The following is a 19,696-nucleotide window of genomic DNA, read 5'->3' as shown; positions in this document are numbered from 1 at the left end:
TAGGGAACGATGTAACCCACATTTCGTCCTAGAATTTTAACAATCAAAGCATTGGACCAAGCCAGAGACCATTCTTCTACCAATTCCGAGGCAATCATAATATCAAGGAACAAAAGATCACCATCAACACAACTCATTAAGAATAACACAATAATCACTTACATATTGTGAATGAACCATTAATTAATTCAAAAGCTTACAGACACCTTTGTAATTAATTCAAGACCATTAATTTCATCTTCTTGCATTTTCTACTACCAATTCAAAGAGACGGGCAAATTAAAATCTGAAGTGCTAACTGCAAATCAAGTCTTGTAATCTCTCAACAATTTTTTCGGTCTCTATTCCGATTCTAGAACACATTGGCTGCAAATATAATCAGAAAAATCATATTATGGATTATAAAACATAATCAATTTCACATATATAATCGAATTAACAAAGAGATGTTGTATAAAAACCTGAGATATAATTGTGCATATGAAAAGATCATCAGATTTTAGGGTGGAAGAACAGCTTGTAACTTGAGCACCTTCCTCTTGAAGAATTTGAATAACTTGATGTAACTTGAATTTTTGAGCGGAGCCAGTAATCAAATTGACTTGAAGACCAGTAAAATCACTACTACTTATCTTTAGAATTGGTAAACCTGAATCAGATGAACTGCAAGGATCATTATTATATTCTTGTAATGCTTGTGTTCTTCTTAGCTCAAGTTGATCTATTCTCATTTTCATCTTCTTGATATGACTCGCAGCTTCATCTATCAGATTGTTCACTGACATCTGAAAACAAATTAATGTCAGTTCCATTAAAACTGGACACGGACACGGACACGAAAAGCAGAAACGTTATTACCTTAGATTGGATGGGAAGAACAGAAGCAAGATTTGAAAGTTGATTTCTCATGTGGATTCTTCGATCTCTCTCTCTTATGTTTCGCAGAGTTCTATTATTAACTGTTGGACGTCCCATTGGTTAATTAATGAAACAGTGAGAGATAGATCCAGAAGTGAGAAGTCATACGACAATGCTAACTCAAATGTTGATATTTTACTTATTAGAATGTAATAAGGAGCAAAGGTTCAAACACAGCAATGGAGTTCCTGCTCCTAATAATCAAAAACACAAGCACAAGGAAAAGGAAGAGGAAAAAATGAAAAGGCAAGAAAAAAATGGAAGAGTTTTTAGTTCAACTGAACCTTTTCGATAAACTAATAAAGTACAGAAGACTTTAAGTCTTCTTCCAACATCACGCGTTTAAGATCACTTGAATGCCCTAGGGGTATTTCAGACATTTTACCAGTAACAGAGGATTCTAGAAGAGGTCCACATGCACTAGCTGCACCACACCATAAAGGAGTGAAGCTTCTCTCATCACCACTGTTAATCATAGTACTGCTTGATCAATGGTCCTCCTTATGCCACTTGGCTTCTGTCTTTTTTATTTGTTTTTCTTGTTGAGCACACCTACAAACAATATAAGAATGTGAAGCAGAAGACTTTAAGTCCTCTTCCAACATCACACGTTTAAGATCACTTGAATGCCCTAGGGGTATTTCAGACATTTTACCAGTAATAGAGGATTCTAGAAGAGATCCACATGCACTAGCTGCACCACACGATAGAGGAGTGAAGCTTCTCTCATCACCACCGTTGATCATAGTACTACTTGATCAAGGGTCCTCCTTATGCCACTTGGCTTCTGTCCTTTTTATTTGTTTTTCTTGTTGAGCAAACCTACAAACAATATAAGAATGTAAATGCTCCTCTTTTATTTTTCAATGAGAATATTAATTCCAAAGCTTTGCTTTTACCTCATTCAAATTAATAGAATGCAAAATTTGAGAATCTTTGATGCGGCGTCGGGGTTATGTATATGGGAGAAACGACAATGCTAATTGTAACCCTAACCCCACTTAAAAGAATGGGATAAGGTACCAAAATAGGCCTAAGGTTTTTGGGGAAGTACCGATTTAGGCTCAACGTTCAAAATAAGACCAATATAGGCTTAACGTTTACAACATAATATCAATTTAGGCTTAACGTTTACAACATAATATCAATTTAGGCTTAACATTTACAATATAGGATCAATTTAGGCCTCACGTACAAAATAGCACCAATATAGGCTTAACGTTTACAAAATAATACGAATTTAAGCTTAACGCTTACTAAATATATATAATTTAAGCTAAACATCATAATTAAATTAATCATATTATATTCTTTCCCTATTAACTTTATATAATGTTATCTTTTTTAGTTCTATATTTTTATTTAATATAATACAATTAATTAGTATTCTTGTTTTTCATCTATGGTTTCATGACTAATAAATTTCATTGCTCATGTAATATATGCAAACTAAAAGTAATTGAAAATCCATTATATTTCGAACACTGACATATATCAATATTATTTTAACTAGTGTTCAAAATTTTGTGGATATTCAATTACTTTTAGTTTGCATATATTACATGAGCCATAGAATTTAGGAGTCATAAAATGGTTGATAAAAAATAAATATAAAGTTTTAATGGGCAAGAATATTAATTAATTATATTATAATAAATAAGAAAATAGAACTATATAAAAAGGTAACATATAAAGTTAATAGGAAAAGAATATAATATGGTTAATTTAATTGTGACATTTAGCTTAAATTGGATATATTTTGTAAGCGTTAATCTTAAATTCGTACTATTTTGTAAACGTTAAGCCTATATTGGTACTATTTTGTACGTGCGACGTAAATTGATGCTATATTATAAACGTTAAGCCTAAATTGATATTATGTTGAAAACGTTAAGCGTATATTAGTGCTATTTTGAACGTTGAGCCTAAATTGGTACTTTCTCAAAAACCTTAAACTTATTTTGTTACCTTATCCCAAAAAATCTAACTTTTTCTTATAGTCTAAAACCGCATCATCTTTTCATATACTATCCCAACTTTAATTTTATATATAAAAACTATTATTATTTTAAATATTTAACGTACACTTTTATATTTTTGCATGCTCGAAGGAGGTTGAATGAGTTACTTGAACAGGAGGAGAGTTACTGGTATCAAAGAGCGAAAGCTTTCTGGTTGAAGGAAGGGGACTCCAATTCAAAGTTTTTCCATGCAAGTGTAAAGGCTCGTAAACAGATGAACATGATCTCAAGTTTATTGAATGAGGAGGGAGCTGAAGTTTCGAGTGGTCATGAAATTTGTAATGTGGCCAAAGTTTATTTTGAGAGGGTGTTCCTGGGGAGTGGGAGGGCTAATTATGATGAAATTGTGAGTTTACCTGTGAAAGTATATGAGACTATGAATGTGGATCTCACTTGTGCCTTTACTTTTGAGGAATTTACAAAGGCTATACACCAAATGCATCCTGATAAGTCTCATGGACCTGATGGGCTTAATCCGGGCTTCTTCCAACATTTCTGGCCTGCAATTGGTCGTGATGTGTTCGATGCCTGTGTTGATTGGTTGGAGAAATATGAATTCCCTCCAAAGCTGAACGATACCATCATTACCTTAATTCCTAAGTGTGAAAACCCCCGAAGTATGACAGAGTTGAGACCGATTTCCTTATGTAATGTAATCTATAAGCTAATTGCCAAGGTACTCGCCAATAGGTTAAAAGCTATCCTCCCTGAGGTCATCTCGGAGAGTCAATCTGCTTTTGTCCCTGGCAGGTCTCTTATTGACAGTGTGCAGGTAGCCTTTGAAATCCTTCATCATATGAAAAGGAATAGTAGGGGAATTAAGGGTGAAGTGGCTTTAAAGATTGATATCATCAAAGCCTATGATAGGGTTGATTGGGGTTTTTTGAAGGAAGTGATGAGAAGGCTGGGCTTTTGTGACAAATGGATCAGATGGTTTATGTTATGCATAAGCACGGTTTCTTATTCAGTTGTAGTGAACCACAACCTGGTTGGGCCAATTTATCCGGGGAGAGGGCTCCGGCAAGGGGACCCTCTGTCTCCATATTTGTTTCTTTTGTGTGCTGAGGTCCTTTCCCAAATGATAAAAAATGGGGAGGTGGAAGGTAATATAAGAGGTTGTCAAATTTGTATTGGAGCGCCAAACATCACTCATCTATTTTTTGCAGATGACAGCTTCTTGTTCTTTGGGGGTTCGGAGATTGAAAGTATTCGGATTAAAGAAATTCTGGAAAGTTATGCAAGGGTCTCTGGCCAGGCTGTTAATCTGGAAAAATCTGGGATTTTCTTTAGTTCAAATGTCAAAAATGATATTAGGGAAGCCATTTGTGGTATTCTCCAAATCCAAGCACCTTTGGATACTGGGAGATATCTTGGGTTGCCTTCTCTAATTGGACGTTCGAAACGAGCCATCTTTGGCTTCTTAAAGGAGAGGTTGTCGAAACATCTTAATAATTGGACTTTAAATTTCTGTCGGCAGCAAGAAAGGAGGTCCTATTAAAATCTGTAGCTCAGGCTCTTCCTACATTTTGTATGAGCACTTTTCTTCTTCCTAAATCTACATGTGATGAGCTACAGAAGATGATGAATTCCTTTTGGTGGGGTAAGAAGGAAGATGGGAGGAAAAGGATTCATTGGCTCGAGTGGAAACGTATGTGTGGCAAAAAGTGTGTGGGTGGCCTGAGATTCAAGGATCTTAGAGAATTCAACATGGCATTACTTGGGAAACAAGGTTGGAAGTTAATTGATGAACCTAATACATTGGTTAGTCGAATGCTCAAAGCTAAATACTACCCTGGGAGGACTTTCTTTACATCCAAATTGGGCAATAATCCCAGTTTTGTTTGGAGAAGTATTTGGAGCTCAATTGATTTATTAAAATCTGGCCTAAGATGGTGCATTGGTAGAGGAGGTCAGGTTATTGCACACCAGGATACCTGGATTTGGGAAAATGACAAGTTATGGGTTGATCCTGTGGAGAATAGGGCAGGTAGGGAGATGAAGGTGGGGGAACCGTTTATCCAAGGGTCTAGAATCTGGGACCGTGGAAAACTGGCGAGCTATTTTGATGAGGAAACGGCTAAGACTATTGGGGACATGGTTATCCCGTTCTCTGTAAAAGATGATAGACTCAACTGGCATTATACTGCAGATGGTGTGTATTCTGCCAAGTCTGGATACAATTTACAAGGCTCAGGTAGGAACAATCCTAGGGATATTGCTGGATGGAAGGTATTGTGGAAGTTGGAGATACCTCCCAAAATGAAGCTATTTGCATGGAAGTTAATGTCAGGTATACTTCCTCTTCGAGCTAAACTTTCTAGTAGAAGGATCCCTATTGCAACTAATTGTTTGTTATGTCCAAATGATATTGAACATGGGTGGCACTTGTTTGCTGGTTGTGCTTTTGCCAAAGTATGTTGGGATTCAGTTGGATTAGCTCCACCTGGAGAGGACTGGGAGTATATTGAAGAGTGGGCGCTTAATTTGTGTGCTTGCTCAGAAAAAATAGTCATACAGAAAAGCATGACTGTACTTTGGGCTATCTGGCAAGCTAGAAATAAGATGCTATGGGATCAGGATGCTTGTAGGCCGGAAGTGGCTATGAGATTGTCATGTTGATTTGTGGAAGAATGGGAGGAGGCCCAAAATCCCAAAAAGACGGAGTTGGGGAGGGTAAGGGGCGGGGGCGGGGGTGAGGTGAGTAGAAATGATGGGAGAGGTGGTTTGGCTCGGGTGGAGATACCACGGGATGGTGAAGGGAGGAGGGGACCATGAACATTTATTCTTAACAATTTTTGTTTTGCAGGTCCGATGGAGAGACGCCAAAATAGTGTTGCGTTTGCAGCTCCAGAAGACGATGGCGGACATGTTGGAACCTCGGCCGCGGGAGCAGTCAGCCATATTCTGGCAGCTTATCATCAGGGTCAGAATGATGGGCGTGTACCAACTCATGGTTTCCATGAATTTGATAGCGGCATAACAAATTGCAGATCGGACACGATGTAGATCCAGGCATAACCGGCGCACAGCAGGCCAGTCAGGCCGCGAATTCAAGAGACTCTGGTGCACAGCAGATCAGACGTGACGAACCTTTGGGAGTTTTCGCCGTACAGCAGATCAGGCAAAACAGTTATGTGTTCAACGGAACCTTCAGTATGCAGAGGAACAGCGAGGTCAGGCCCGAAACTGAAACCGACAGATTAACTCAAAGACCCAAATGGTGTCTGCCACCTTGTAATTATCTAAAGTGCAATGTTGACTCCGCAATGTTTCAATGACGAGGGAGCTATCGGTGCACGAGCAGTTTTGCGTGACTGTATGGGTAGTTTCATCCAAGGCTATAGCACACATCAGTCGGGTGTGGTATCAGTCAAAATGGCGGAAGCAATGGCACTTAAGGAAAGTATGGATTGGGTTCTATCTTTAGGTTATAACTCAGTTATGTTCGAAAGTGATGCAAAGGTTGTGCTAGATTCAATCCGAGCTCAACATCGTGATCTTACTGAGTTTGGGCAAATTATTCAAGACATTAGAGACTTTATTCATGATCACCCAAATTTTAAGGTGAATTTTGTTGCAAGGTTAGCGAACGAGGCAGCTCATGCCATGGCACGAAATGCTCGTTCATATGCTAATTCTTTAATTCATTGGACTAGTCCTGTATTTATTCAAAGCATTCTAATTCGGGATGCTTCTTTCTGTTATTAATATATCGAGTTTTTCCTTCCAAAAAAAAAGCTCGAGATTGAAATGTGTCAAAAAAATGTATTGTGAGAAATGAAGCAAAATCTTTCGATTTAAGCATTGAAATATTTACCAAACATTTTGAAAGTATTTCAAATTTTTATTGTTGAGGTAAATTTAATGATGAAATATAATGATTGTTATCTATTGTTTTTATTTTTTTTAATTAAATTCAGTTTGTTCGGTATAAAACCAAACTGATCTGAATATTTCGATTTTATATGTTATTCGGTTCGGTGTCGGTGTAAATTATTTTAGTAATTTCGATATTCGGTTTTTTCGGTTCGTTTTTGAACCGATACACAACCCTGATTTGCATCATTATAGAGGATGTCAAAGATTTAAGGATCGTTTTTTAGAGATCAATTTTGTTTATACTTACCGTGTAAGTCATCGCGTTGTGATAAGGGTCAAAAACTCATATATTTTAGTATGGTTTTAGGAATTATTTTGTATTTTTTATTATCTTTTTATTTATTTTAATAGTAATTTATCATTGTTTTATCAATTCTAGGTTTTTAATTACTTGTTTAGCTTTTTATTAAATATTCCTAACTATTGCCAAGTATTTTATCACTTTTAATAAATTAATCTTCTATATATTATTTTGAGCTTTTTCTGTTTTTGGTAGGTTAATTAATTAATTTTGGATGCATTATCTAAATAATATTTTATGAGATTATGTGCAGATTTTTAGAGATAAATGAGGAGATTTTTAAGGTTCGGAATCAGGAGCATTTCTGACAAGATTAATTGAACCTACTCAAGAGTTCAAATTCAAATAAAAATCTTGCAGAATATTTTGACAGATTTTTAGAGATTATCTTTAGACTTTTTGTATTTAAATAATTGGTTTTTCCATCCTCAAATATTAATTAGTTTTGATTAGATAATCTTGATTAGAGAGTTAGTTTTTCATTAGAATATATTTTTATTAGGCCTAATGCTCTCACAGTCTCCTTAACTTGCCCAAATTGGTCATTTTATCCCACAAATCATCGAATGTCCTATTTACCCTCTTAAGTACTTAAAAGTGATATTTCTCACCCTCTCAACTTGTCCATTTAGCCCTCCAACTCATAAAATGTCTTATTTACCTCATTAACTCTATAAAGTGGTATTTTTCACCCCTTATAATCTGTTATAGAGACCTAAATTGATACATTTTTTAAACGTTAAGCCTATATTGGTGCTATTTTGTACAGTACGTGGAACTTAAATTGATACTTTCTCAAAAACCATACACATATTTTCGTACATTATCCCTACATATAATATCTTTAACTTGTTTATATTAAGTTATTGTTATTCGTATCTTTTATTCATTTGCTTTTTAAATTTATTAAAATTGAACCGTTTGGAAACGTTGATCCGCTTAAAGTGATATGTTATTTGATTTGTAAGATTCTCATTTATTTAGTAATGTAAATATGGAACATTCACGTAGCTACTAATTGACAATGACATTACTCTTATTTAGAGGTGCATGCATTCTTCTTTGATTGATGTTTACATATTATATTAAGATGACAAAATGTCAATTAAATTAAGATTATGAATATTCCATAAGTTTGGCATATTATCAACCCATGACTTGGAATTTATTTTTCTTTTGGAAGTAAACTTGTATTTTCTAAATGCGACTAAGGCTCCGTTTGTTTTACCTACTGTTTGTTATTGCTGTTTGCTAGTTGCTGTTATGGTTTGCTGTTTGCTGTTGCCGTTTGCTATTTGCTGTTGGAAAAAAGCTGTTTTTCCAAAAAACAGGGATTCTATGCTTTTGTAAAAAGCTGCTTTTCAGGTGTGAAAAGCAAACAGGAGATCACTAACCAAACACTTAATGTTGCTTTTCAGATTTAAAAGGCAAACAGAAGTTCATTAATCAAACACCTAAAACTCTCGTTTTTAAACTGAAAAGGAAAACAGGAACGTGAAAAGGAACAACCAAACGGGCTGACTTCAAACGCATTTTACATTTAAATTTTCCTTTTTTAGAAAAGAAACTATTGTTTTGAGATTTGACATTTTAAAAATTTATAGTTCAATAAAGGCGAAAAGCATCAATAATACCATGTTACTGATCTTTGGTTTTTTTATTTAAATGTATTAAGTTTCCGATTTTTTTTGACATTAACGAAAAAAAAATAAAATCAATTTTGAATATAAAACTATGTTAACCAGTATGATTGATCTATAAATGATCACTATTCATTTATTCATTTAGGTCCATATAAACTCTACTGCTCGGTTAATATAGTGTTATTCATTTCAGCCGCGTTTAAAATTCGTTTTTTTTCATAATTTGAAAGCAGTTTGATATATGTAATGTGGCTATAGGAAAACGGTAAAAACATTAATTCAAATTGTAAAAAATATAATTTTAAACACAAATGAAATAAATATCGCATTTTTAACTGAATTAATTGTTACAACTAACTAATTTGGCAAGCAAGGTTTAATAAGACCAAAAGTAAATTATTGGGGGTTTAATGTGTCCAAATAAAAAATGAGATAATGACCAAATTTAACTATAAAGTTTTAAGAGGAGTGCAAATTTAGCCTTAACGTATGAAATTGTGCAAATTTAACTCTAACGTTCCAAACAAGATCAATTTTAGCCCTACATTATCCAAAATTAGAAAAAACTGGTTTGACTGATATTTAACTGTCATTGTAGACCTCTAAATATCAAGGCTTAATACACATTTTTGCCACTGTATTATCACGGAAAAACAAATATGCCCTTATATCAAATAAACGCATAAAATTATCCCTGAATTTTTCATAAACCTGCAATTATATCATAATCTAACAGATTAACCTTATTTGACATACACGGCGTCAATCACCATAAACAACACCTTCTCCTTCTTTCTTCTTAAAATTAAAAAACTTAGGAAGCCTTAGCCATTATTCCTTCTCCCTTAATTTGAATTTGAAGATTCTTTGAAAACGATGGAAACAACTACTGCACAGACCACAATCTTCAGCATCAATTTCTTAATTTGAATTTTTCTCAAGATGAAATGGCTAGACAGCAAGGAAGTCCACAGGAGGCAAAGCTCCTCGCAAGCAGTTGGAAACCAAGGCAACTCGCAAGTCGGCACCGGCCACCGAAGGTGTGAAGAAACCCCATTGTTTCAGGCCAGGAACTGTCGCTTTGAGAGAGATCGTGAAATATCAGAAGAGCACTGAGCTTTGTGCAATTGATGCTAAGGGAGTTATAATCATGCCTAAGGATATTCAGTTGGCCCGTAGGATTAGAGGTGAAAGGGCTTAAGATGATTGTTGATAGTTTTGTATGGATTTATGTCTTATAAATTTGGTTCTTTATCTATATATCTTAATATCGATCTTACTAGATCTGTTATGCTTTTCTTTTGTTTAGATGTTTAGGGGGTGTTGACAAGTTAAGTTGTAATAGTTTGTTGATATTCAATGAAAAATCTTCTATGAAGTACAGATACTTAACAAGATTAAATCTTTGGGGAGATATAATATATGATTTACTATTTCCAAGAGACGAATTTTACAGAGTGTAGAGTGAGAGAAACAAGGTTCAGATATAGGTCTTTGGGTGATGAAAACATATGGGTGCAAATCATGTCGAACTACCAGTCAAATTTCTCAGAAAAAATGGCAGATTCATCCCCACTTAAAGAGGGGAGAATGAAGGAGATGGCTGCCATGGATGAAGGAGAAAGAAGAAGAAGACAATGATGTGTAATACGTTAATTGGTGGTATGTAAGTAATCTAATGACTAGACTAATGGTGTTAGGTCAAATAAGTTTAGTCTGTTAGATTAGGGTATAATTGCAGGTTTGTGGAAAATTCATGGATAATTTTGTGCGTTTATTTGATATAAGGGCATATCTGTTTTTCCGTGATAATACAAGGGCAAATATGTATATTAACTCAAATATCAATTATGTCTAAGATATTTAGTGTATCACTAACAACAATTACAAAAATTCCGTTAAAATGCTAAAAACTAAATCTGCTACCTATAAATTAATCATTTTTTTTCAAACTGTCTAAAATATTTTCTCTGTTATTAATATATTTATAAAAACCAACAAAAAAAAATGTATGAAACTGTTTCAATTTATCAATAAATTTGTTTGGAAGGTCCGATGTGGTAGTAAAAATACAGTCAAACTAGTCTTTGTAAAATTTTGCATCATTTCATAGGTTAAGATTAAATCTGTAATTCGCTTGAAACATTAAATTTAAATTTAACCCTTATCCCATAAAAAATTAAGGACTTAATTAAAAAAAAATATTAGGAGCCTAGGATATCTTTACCTTCAATAAATATACATTGATTTAACCTTAGTTAATATATTTGTAATTTTAAAATAATCTACTTCATCATTAAGAAATGTGTCAGGAGGTTGATTAATAATTTCAATATATATACTTCTTGAGTGTATTTTGGTTTGTCCAATTCGCAAACACATGCATTCGACTTAAAAAAAAATTCGTATGTTTTTTTTTACAAAACAAAATAGTTTGAATTACATAGTTAAGTTCTGATGACTATTAAGGTCATTTTTATCTTAAAAAAAATCTACATTTACATATTGACAAAACATAATCCCGAAACCGAATTGTAGCTCTGTAAAATAAACTTAAGCATCAATTTAGTTAATAAATTGTGTCAAAATTGTAAAAAGGAGCTATGTTTTGGGGGGATTGTGTTTTGTTGATATGCAAATATATAGTTTTTAAGATAAAAATGTCATTGATTGTAAGCAGAACTTAACCAAATAATTTAAAATACTTTATTTTGTAAACAAAACATACCACATACATCTATTTACAAACTTTTAAATCATATACCAGTATTTGTAAATAGTACAAACACATACATTTTTTTTTGTACTTTTTCTAAAAAATCATTCTCGAGTCATACCTTAATTAAGCTAGCATGCCAAGGAATAATTTGATGTAAAAGCTTAAGTTAATAGTTAAATCAATAAACAACTTTTATTATTTTCTAGGATATATCACTACCCACGAATGTCTCTTGGACTTGAAAGGTGTACAAATATACCTTATGTTCATATAATAAAAGTTATATATTCTTTGACTTTATCTAGCTCTTCAAGTTTTTAGATCCAATAGGTTCTTGATCTATTTGTTAAGAAAATTATAATATATGGTAAGACGATCTAAAGGAATGGTGACGTAAAAGAATACTGAATTTTATTAAAAGGAAAAGAAAGAAGAACCTTACAGAATATGAGAAGAACTCTACAATACAGGAAAAATGAATTAAAAGAACATAAATGAGCTTAGCTGCTATTTATATCTAACATCTCATAATAACTAACTAAAGAGCTAACTTATTAACAGATTGAATAACAACTTCTTAACCGTGTAACTAATTCTTAACAGTCTTGTAACTGTGAATATGACACAGTAAACTTAACATTCCCCCTTCAAAATTGGTGTTCTTGTGTTGATGGGTGTGCAAGTAGCGCTTATGCACATGGCCTCAAAATTATAAGGGCCCCAAAATTTAAAATGTGCTTAGTCAAATATAGATATTAGCTTAAAAAAATAAAATAATAACATAATGTAATAAGATTTATTTACACTTTTTCATTACATTGAGTGCGTATGTGATTTAGATATTCAACCATTCAATATTTACAACCTTAATATAAAATTCTATTAATTAGTAAGGGTTTAAAAAAAATTTAGTACAGGGGCCCCAAAAAGTTTAAGACGACCCTGTTGATGACGCCAAGTTTGCACAAGAACTTATTGATGTGTGTGCTGCTCAGTATCTTTGTAAAAAGATCAGCAAGTTGGTGTTCAGAGGAGACATGTGGTGTAATAATGAATCCATGCTCCACATAATCTCTTATGAAGTGAATATCAATGTCAAAATGCTTTGTTTTCTCGTGATCAATTGGATTAGCTGTAATTGCTATTGCTGAGGTGTTGTCACAGTATAACATTGGTTCAGAAATAATAATCCTCAAAGCTGCTAACATGAAAGTAATCCACTTTAATTCACAAGCTGAAGTTGTCATACTTCTATATTCAGCTTCTACTGAAGATCTACTAACAAATTATATAGTTTGCCTCGTTAGAAGAATCAAAATTAACCAGATGGAAGCCATGGCCAAGGTCTATCATAATAAAGCTCATAACTCGATAGCACGGTTTTGGAGAGTGATGTAATCCACATTAATTTCGTCCCATAATTTTAATAATCAAAGCACTGGATCAAGCCTGAGACCATTCTTCTACCAATTCCGAGGCAATAGTAATAATATCATGGAAGAAAGGATCACCATCAACATAACCAATTAGCTCTTTCTCGGACTCACGTAATTCGATCGGAGCTCTACCAGTATCCTGCATGTGTTCGTCCGTGAACCATGGTAGGTGCAAGGAAGAATGGGGCTGCCATCATCCGGATTGATGGAGGAGGAGGCGGGGAGGTATGAGAGAGGAAGGAGGGTTGCAGCAGGCATTAGGTTTTCTTTCTTTCACTCAAGTTCCTTTTATATATTAATTGAAACTTTGACATAATAATGTTTTATTCAGAAAATTTTAGGATATTTTTGGAGTAATATTCACGACCAATCAATTCACGACATATATGTATATATTCTTTTTTCCATCAATTATATCCATGTAATGGTATTCAAAACGATTTTCATTGACTTGGAGTATTACGGGGAGTACGGTGAAGTTTCTTGTTTTATTGTGAACCAATCAAGTGATAAAAGGATAACTTAAAAAAATGAGAAAAAGACAGTACTTATACAATTTTGGAAACTCTTTCAATTCTTGAAAACATCTTAAGAATAACTAAAAGTGAAAGAGAGAGAAAAAAGAAAGAGATTTCATTATATCTGTTGCTGATAAAATATCAGCTATTTATACAATCAGGAAAAGCCTTAAGGCTAATTACAATATAACTCCCTTAACTATTCTTATTCTCTAACACCCCCACCTCAAGATGAAATACTTTTTATCTTGTCTTTCACAACTGTGTTGTTACTGGGTTTATTTCCATTTGCAGTAAAAGAAGATGAAACATCAACACTTTGATACAAATGCATTTGATTCAAGGCTGAAGCCATCTGAGCTCCTGTAAGAGGCTTTGTGAATAAATCAGCAAGCTGATTAGCCAAAGTAATATACGAAGTATATAGAAATCCTGCCTCCATATATTGTCGAACAAAATGACAGTCGATTTCCACGTGCTTCATCTTCTCATGGAAAACTGGATTGGCTGCTATATATATAGCAGCTTGACTGTCACAAAACAATGTGATTGGTAATTGAGGTGAAATATGAAATTCAGCCAACAAATATGTCAACCATTTCAATTCACAAGATGTAACTGACATAGCTCTATATTCTGCTTCTGCAGAACTTTTCCTAACTGTCCCTTGTTTCTTTGATTTCCAAGACACAAGGCAATCTCCAACAAACACACAATAACCTGTCATCGATCGTCTAGTAACTGAACACCTACCCCAATCTGAATCACAATAGCCTCTCATTTGAGATAAATCAAAATTGTCTGTCTAATAGAAACCCACTGCAACAGTGCCCTTTAAATATTTCACGACATGCTTGGCTGCCTCCATTTGGATACAAGTAGGAATACTCATGAACTGGCTCAATTGTTGTGTAGCAAAAGCTATATCAGGCCTGGTAAAGCCTAAATATAACAATCTCCTAACTAATCTTCTATAGCTTTCTGGTTTTTCATAAGCAGGAGATTCTTCATCTAACTTTAACCCTGTAGGAAAAGGATTATCAACATTGTGAGCTTCACTCAAACCAGCATCCTTGATCAAATCCCTTATATATTTAGACTGTGAAATAAACAACCCTCTATCAGACCTGGCCAATTCAACACCAATGGAAAATTTAGCCTCCCCCATATCCTTTATAGTAAAACTTGCATCCAAAGCTTTTTTAACTTCTTCAATTAGCATCATGGAAGTGCCAGTGATTAACACATCATCCACATATACTATAAGTGCCAAAAAATTCCCATCTTCAGTTTGTTTGGTAAACAAGCAACAATCATGAACAAACTTTACAAATCCCAACTGTAAAAGCTTTTCGGAAAAAGCTTTGTTCCATTGTCTCCCGGTTTGCTTCAAGCCATACAAGGACTTATCAAGCCTGCAAACAAGGTTACAATTAGAATTGATATACCCCTATGGTGGTTGAATATATAGTTCTTCTTCAATAGAACCATGCAAATACGCGTTGTTAATGTCAATCTGCTGTATTGACCAACCATTCATAGTTGCCACCGCAAGAAACACCCTTACTGTTGTGATTTTAGTGACAGGAGAATAGCTATCATGATAATCTACACCAATTTGCTGATCACAACCTCGAGCAACTAATCTTGCTTTGTATCGAGCAACCGATCCATCAAGAGCATACTTAATCTTAAAAATCCACCTGGAAGTAATTGTACATTTACCAGGCGGTAATTGCACCATTGTCCAGGTTTTGTTTTTCTCCAAGGCTGCAATCTCTTCTGCCATAGCTTTCTCCCATTGAGGTTGCCTTTTTGCTTCTTTATAACTTCTTGGTTCATGCTCTTTACTCATAGATACCAAAGAAGCTTGATAATGACTGCTGTATTGAATAATATTGTCATCATGAATTACTTGATTGACAACAAAATCTTGTAACCACGAAGGTTTTTGAGTGACCCTGGTAGATCTTTTTGCTGGAATTTCATTTGCAACAACTGGCATATTGTGATTAGTTGTCGGTGAATCAGTTCTGGTAATTGCTGATGAAGGCATTTGTGGTGTATTTTCTGCTGAATAATCATCATTTTGAGCACTATGAAGAGGGTCAGGAGGTTGTGAAGGCTGTGAAAAGGTGCTTGCTTCAATATCAGTAAGACCTTGATCATTATCAAGGGAAGGCTGAAACAACATTGGTGATGTTAAGGGCATGTCATGTACTGAAACAATAGTGTTAGACAAATAAGGAAAAATATGCTCATTGAAATGAACATCCCTGGACACACACAAACAGTGAGTTGCCATGTTATACATCTTCCATCCTTTTTGTCCAGTTGATAACCCAACATAGATACACTGTTCTAACCGGTCATCAAATTTCCCTCTCTGAGGATTGTTGTTCAACACATATCCTTGGCAGCCAAAAATCTTCAAATCTGTCAAACTTGGTTCTTTTCTATATAACAAGAAATGAGGAGATTTCCACTGCAATACCTTAGTTGGATAGATATTGAGAAGTGTGGTAGCATATAACATAGCTTCTCCCCAAAATTTGACAGACAATCCTCTTTGCTTTAGTAAAGCCCTCGCCACAGTAGTCAAACTTCTATGCCGCCTTTCCACCACCCCATTCTACTGAGGTGTATACACACAAGTTTTCTGATGCGTGATGCCATGTTTTGCAAACACTAACTGTGTTGAATGCCCAACAAATTCAGTCCCATTATCACTTCTAACTGTCTTGACTTTAGTATGAAACTGAGTATTTACCATTGTGATAAAACCATCTAGTAAGCTTGACACTTGATCTTTGTGTTTAAATAAAATAGTCCATATCACACGGGAAAAATCATCAACTATAGTCAACATATATCTATCACCACTAATAGATGTTTGTTTGTAAGGCCCCCAACAATCAACATGAATCAGATCAAACACTTGCAAGGTCTTAATGGAACTTAATCCAAAAGAATTTCTAATTTGTTTAGCCCTTAAGCATATATCACAATCAGCAAAACTAATAATAGAACTCTTAGGCAAATTGAAAACATGTGATAATTTCTCATGTGAGATATGCCCCAAACGTTTATGCCATAATTCGACATCAACATTATTGTCTATAACAGATAAAGACAAATCAGTTTGGCTTACAACTTGTTGAATTACATTCCTATCAAAGGAATCTTTAGCAAGATAATACAGCCCTCTCTTCAATCTTCCAACTGCTAATCGTTGATTAAAATTCCGGCCCTGCAAGATACAATATGTAGTCCAAAAACATACTGAGATGCCTTGATCTTGTAACAGCTTACTAACTGACATCAAATTGTATTTGAATTTGGAAACATAAAGCACATTCAATAATTTGAAATTATCAGCAAATAATACTTCTCCTTGATGACTGACTATTTGAGCCTCACCAGTTGGTAAAAATACACTCTTAGGGACATCTAATTTGACCATATTCCTCAATAAACCAGCATTATATGTCATATGAGTTGTTGCTCCTGAATCAATTATCCATTCATCAATGCTAAGAGAACTTGAGCAAGAACTGTTACCTGCACATGCCCCTACAAATGCTGAAAACTCTTGTGGAAGATAGTCCTGTGTTGTTTTCCCTTTGAGTATCCTCTGTACTTCTCTTTGCACTAGTTCTTGTACAGATTCTTTCTTAGCAGAACTTCCTTCACCTTCTTCAAAATCATCTACAGGAGAAAACTCTTGTTGCTCATTAGACATATGTGCCTGATGGTTAACTGGAGCTGGACCTGTAACTCTGTTTCCTTTAAACCAATCAGGATATCCTTTAATACGGAAACACTCACTCTTCTCATGTCCTCCTTTCCTGCAATAAGAAGAAAATTTCTCCTCCTTGCTTTTCACCGAGGAATTAACATTATTACCCCGATTACCGTAATTTCCACCATTATTATTACGATTGGCATTTCTAGTTTTTTGATTACTGAAATTTCGACTTCCAGTTGTTAAATTCACAAAATCATTCTGAATAGAAGCAATGGAATTAGGATTTCTCTACTTTTCGATACATATAAGCATCGAATAAGCTCTGTTGACTGGAGGTAGAGGATCCATCAACAAGATTTGATCTCTCACATTATCAAACTCTGAATTTAATCTAGATAAAAATTGCATAAGTTGTTCCTCCTGGACCTGTTCCTGTACTAATTTCCTTGCCTCACAAGAACAAGCAATTGGAGGCTTCACAATATCATATTCATCCCACATTCGTTTCATTTTATTGAAGAAATCAACCAGAGACATACCTCCTTGATTCAAGCTACAGATCTCTCGACGCAATTGAAAAATCAACGGTCCATTACTCTCGCCATATCGTTCCTCCAGTTCCGTCCATAATTTTCTGGCTGTTGGTGCGTACAAGAACACATCGGCTAAATCTCTGGACATCACATTTATAATCCAGGAAAAAACAAGATCGTTCTCCCATTTCCACTTCTTCTTTGCATCTGAGGTCTTATCTGTTGGTTCTTCATCTTGAAGAATATGATTTGACTTGCGTTTAGCGCTCAGAGCGAGCAACATCGATCTCCGCCATGGTATGTAATTAGATCCATTCAAAATCGTGCTGACAATAACAAGTCCGGGATTATCATTGCTATTGTTGACATTTGATGAATTCGAGTTTGAATTCATTGTTGAATCGCCTTCTCCTTCTCTGGAATCTGAATTGCGATTGTTATTGGAATCGCTACTTTCAGATCTCCCTTCAGATTCACTCAAATCTTCTTCTCTTATATTCTGACTGGAATTCAACGCATCAACATACGATTTGCGTTTTCTAGTCATGAGAAATCTTAGTGATGAGCATCAAAGGATCTGCCATTGTTGCTCTGATACCATAAAAGTGAAAGAGAGAAAAAAAAAAGAAAGAGATTTCATTATATCTGTTGCTGATAAAATATCAGCTATTTATACCATTAGGAAAAGCCCTAAGGCTAATTACAATATAATTCCCTTAACTATTCTTATTCTCTAACAATAACACAATAATCACTTACATATTGTGAATCAACCATTAATTAATTTCATCTTCTTGCATTTTCTACAACCAATTCAAAGAGGCGGCAAATTAAAATCTGAACTTCAACTGCAAATCAAGTCTTGTAATCTCTGAGCAATTTTCTCGGTCTCTATTCCAATTCTAGAACACATTGGCTGCAAAGATAGTCAGAAAATTCATATTACATAATCAATTTCACATATTAGTTAATGTACAATTCAATTAACAAAGAGATGTTGTATAAAAACCTGAGATATAATTGTGCATATGAAAAGATCATCAGATTTTAGGGTGGAAGAACAGCTTGTAACTTGAGCACCTTCCTCTTGAAGAATTTGGATAACTTGATGTAACTTGAAGTTTTTAGAGGAGCCAGTAATCAAATTCACTTCAAGACCAGTAAAATCACTACTATTTATCCTTAGAATTGGTAAACTTGAAGCAGATGAACTGCAAGGATCATTACTATATTCTTGTAATGCTTGTATCCTTCTTAGCTCAAGTTGATCTATTCTCATTTTCATCTTCTTGATATGACTCGCAGCTTCATCTATCTGATTGTTCACTGACATCTGAAAACAAATTCATGCACATCAGTTCCATTAAAACCGGACACGGACACAGACACGGACACGAAAAGCAGAAACGTTATTACCTTAGATTGGATGGGAAGAAGAGAAGAAAGGATTGAAAGTAGATTTCTCATGTGGATTCTTCGATCTCTCTCTCTTATGTTTCGCTCAGTTCTTCTATTATTAACTGTTGGACGTTCCATTGGTTAATCAATGAAACAGTGAGAGAGAGATCCACAAGTTATATTTGGTGCTGTGGGTGGGGGGTTTATATAGGAGAAAAACGACAGTGCTAACTTAAATTTGAGAATCTTTGTTGCGGGTTGGGGGTTATGTATATAGGAGAAACGACAATGCTAATTGTAAACCTAACCCCACTTAAAAGAATCTAACTTTTTCCTATAGTCTAAAAGCTCACCATCTTTTCATATAGTATCCCAACTTTCATTTTATATTTAAAAAGTATTATTATTTTAAATATTTAACATACACTTTTATATTTATTTTTTGTATCTTTTTCTGAAAAAAAATTCCAGATGGAAGACAAAAGACAGTTCCGAAAAATAGAAACATTAAGAAACTAACTAGCTATTTTATGGTGTAAACAGCAATAAATTCTTTCAACATAGGGTTTAGTTCTAGTGTCA

At 34.4% G+C, this 19,696-nt stretch overlaps 2 protein-coding genes across 2 annotated transcripts; both read right to left on the bottom strand.

The window, feature by feature from the left end:
- On the bottom strand, nt 1–1,233 carry LOC136231086 (transcription factor bHLH168-like). The gene is made up of 3 exons (XM_066020343.1): nt 859–1,233; nt 462–785; nt 1–366 (listed from the first exon to the last, which is right to left on the bottom strand). The coding sequence occupies exons 1-3, from the start codon at nt 973–975 to the stop codon at nt 295–297; spliced, it is 513 nt and encodes a 170-aa protein (XP_065876415.1). The 5' UTR covers nt 976–1,233; the 3' UTR covers nt 1–294.
- Nucleotides 1,234–18,322: 17,089 nt separating this feature from the next.
- LOC136230905 (transcription factor bHLH168-like) lies at nt 18,323–19,281 on the bottom strand. The gene is made up of 3 exons (XM_066020105.1): nt 19,133–19,281; nt 18,726–19,049; nt 18,323–18,632 (listed from the first exon to the last, which is right to left on the bottom strand). Exons 1-3 carry the CDS (start codon nt 19,250–19,252, stop codon nt 18,561–18,563), a joined length of 516 nt encoding a protein of 171 aa, XP_065876177.1. The 5' UTR covers nt 19,253–19,281; the 3' UTR covers nt 18,323–18,560.
- Between the last annotated feature and the right edge of the window lie 415 nt (nt 19,282–19,696).

The sequence above is a fragment of the Euphorbia lathyris genome, chromosome 5, assembly GCF_963576675.1.
Source record: "Euphorbia lathyris chromosome 5, ddEupLath1.1, whole genome shotgun sequence".
In the NCBI taxonomy this organism is placed as follows: domain Eukaryota; kingdom Viridiplantae; phylum Streptophyta; class Magnoliopsida; order Malpighiales; family Euphorbiaceae; genus Euphorbia; species Euphorbia lathyris.
The sequence above is the reverse complement of the archived record's forward strand: the minus strand, read 5'-3'. Positions and strand labels throughout refer to the sequence as shown.

Coding starts and splice junctions, on each gene's coding strand:
- LOC136230905 (XM_066020105.1), bottom strand. CDS start 19,252: ATGGAACGTCCAACAGTTAATAATAGAAGAACTGAGCGAAACATAAGA. Junction 19,050..19,132: donor TTCTTCCCATCCAATCTAAG/GTAATAACGTTT, acceptor ATTTGTTTTCAG/ATGTCAGTGAACAATCAGAT. Junction 18,633..18,725: donor TATGCACAATTATATCTCAG/GTTTTTATACAA, acceptor CTATCTTTGCAG/CCAATGTGTTCTAGAATTGG.
- LOC136231086 (XM_066020343.1), bottom strand. CDS start 975: ATGGGACGTCCAACAGTTAATAATAGAACTCTGCGAAACATAAGAGAG. Junction 786..858: donor TTCTTCCCATCCAATCTAAG/GTAATAACGTTT, acceptor ATTTGTTTTCAG/ATGTCAGTGAACAATCTGAT. Junction 367..461: donor TATGCACAATTATATCTCAG/GTTTTTATACAA, acceptor TTATATTTGCAG/CCAATGTGTTCTAGAATCGG.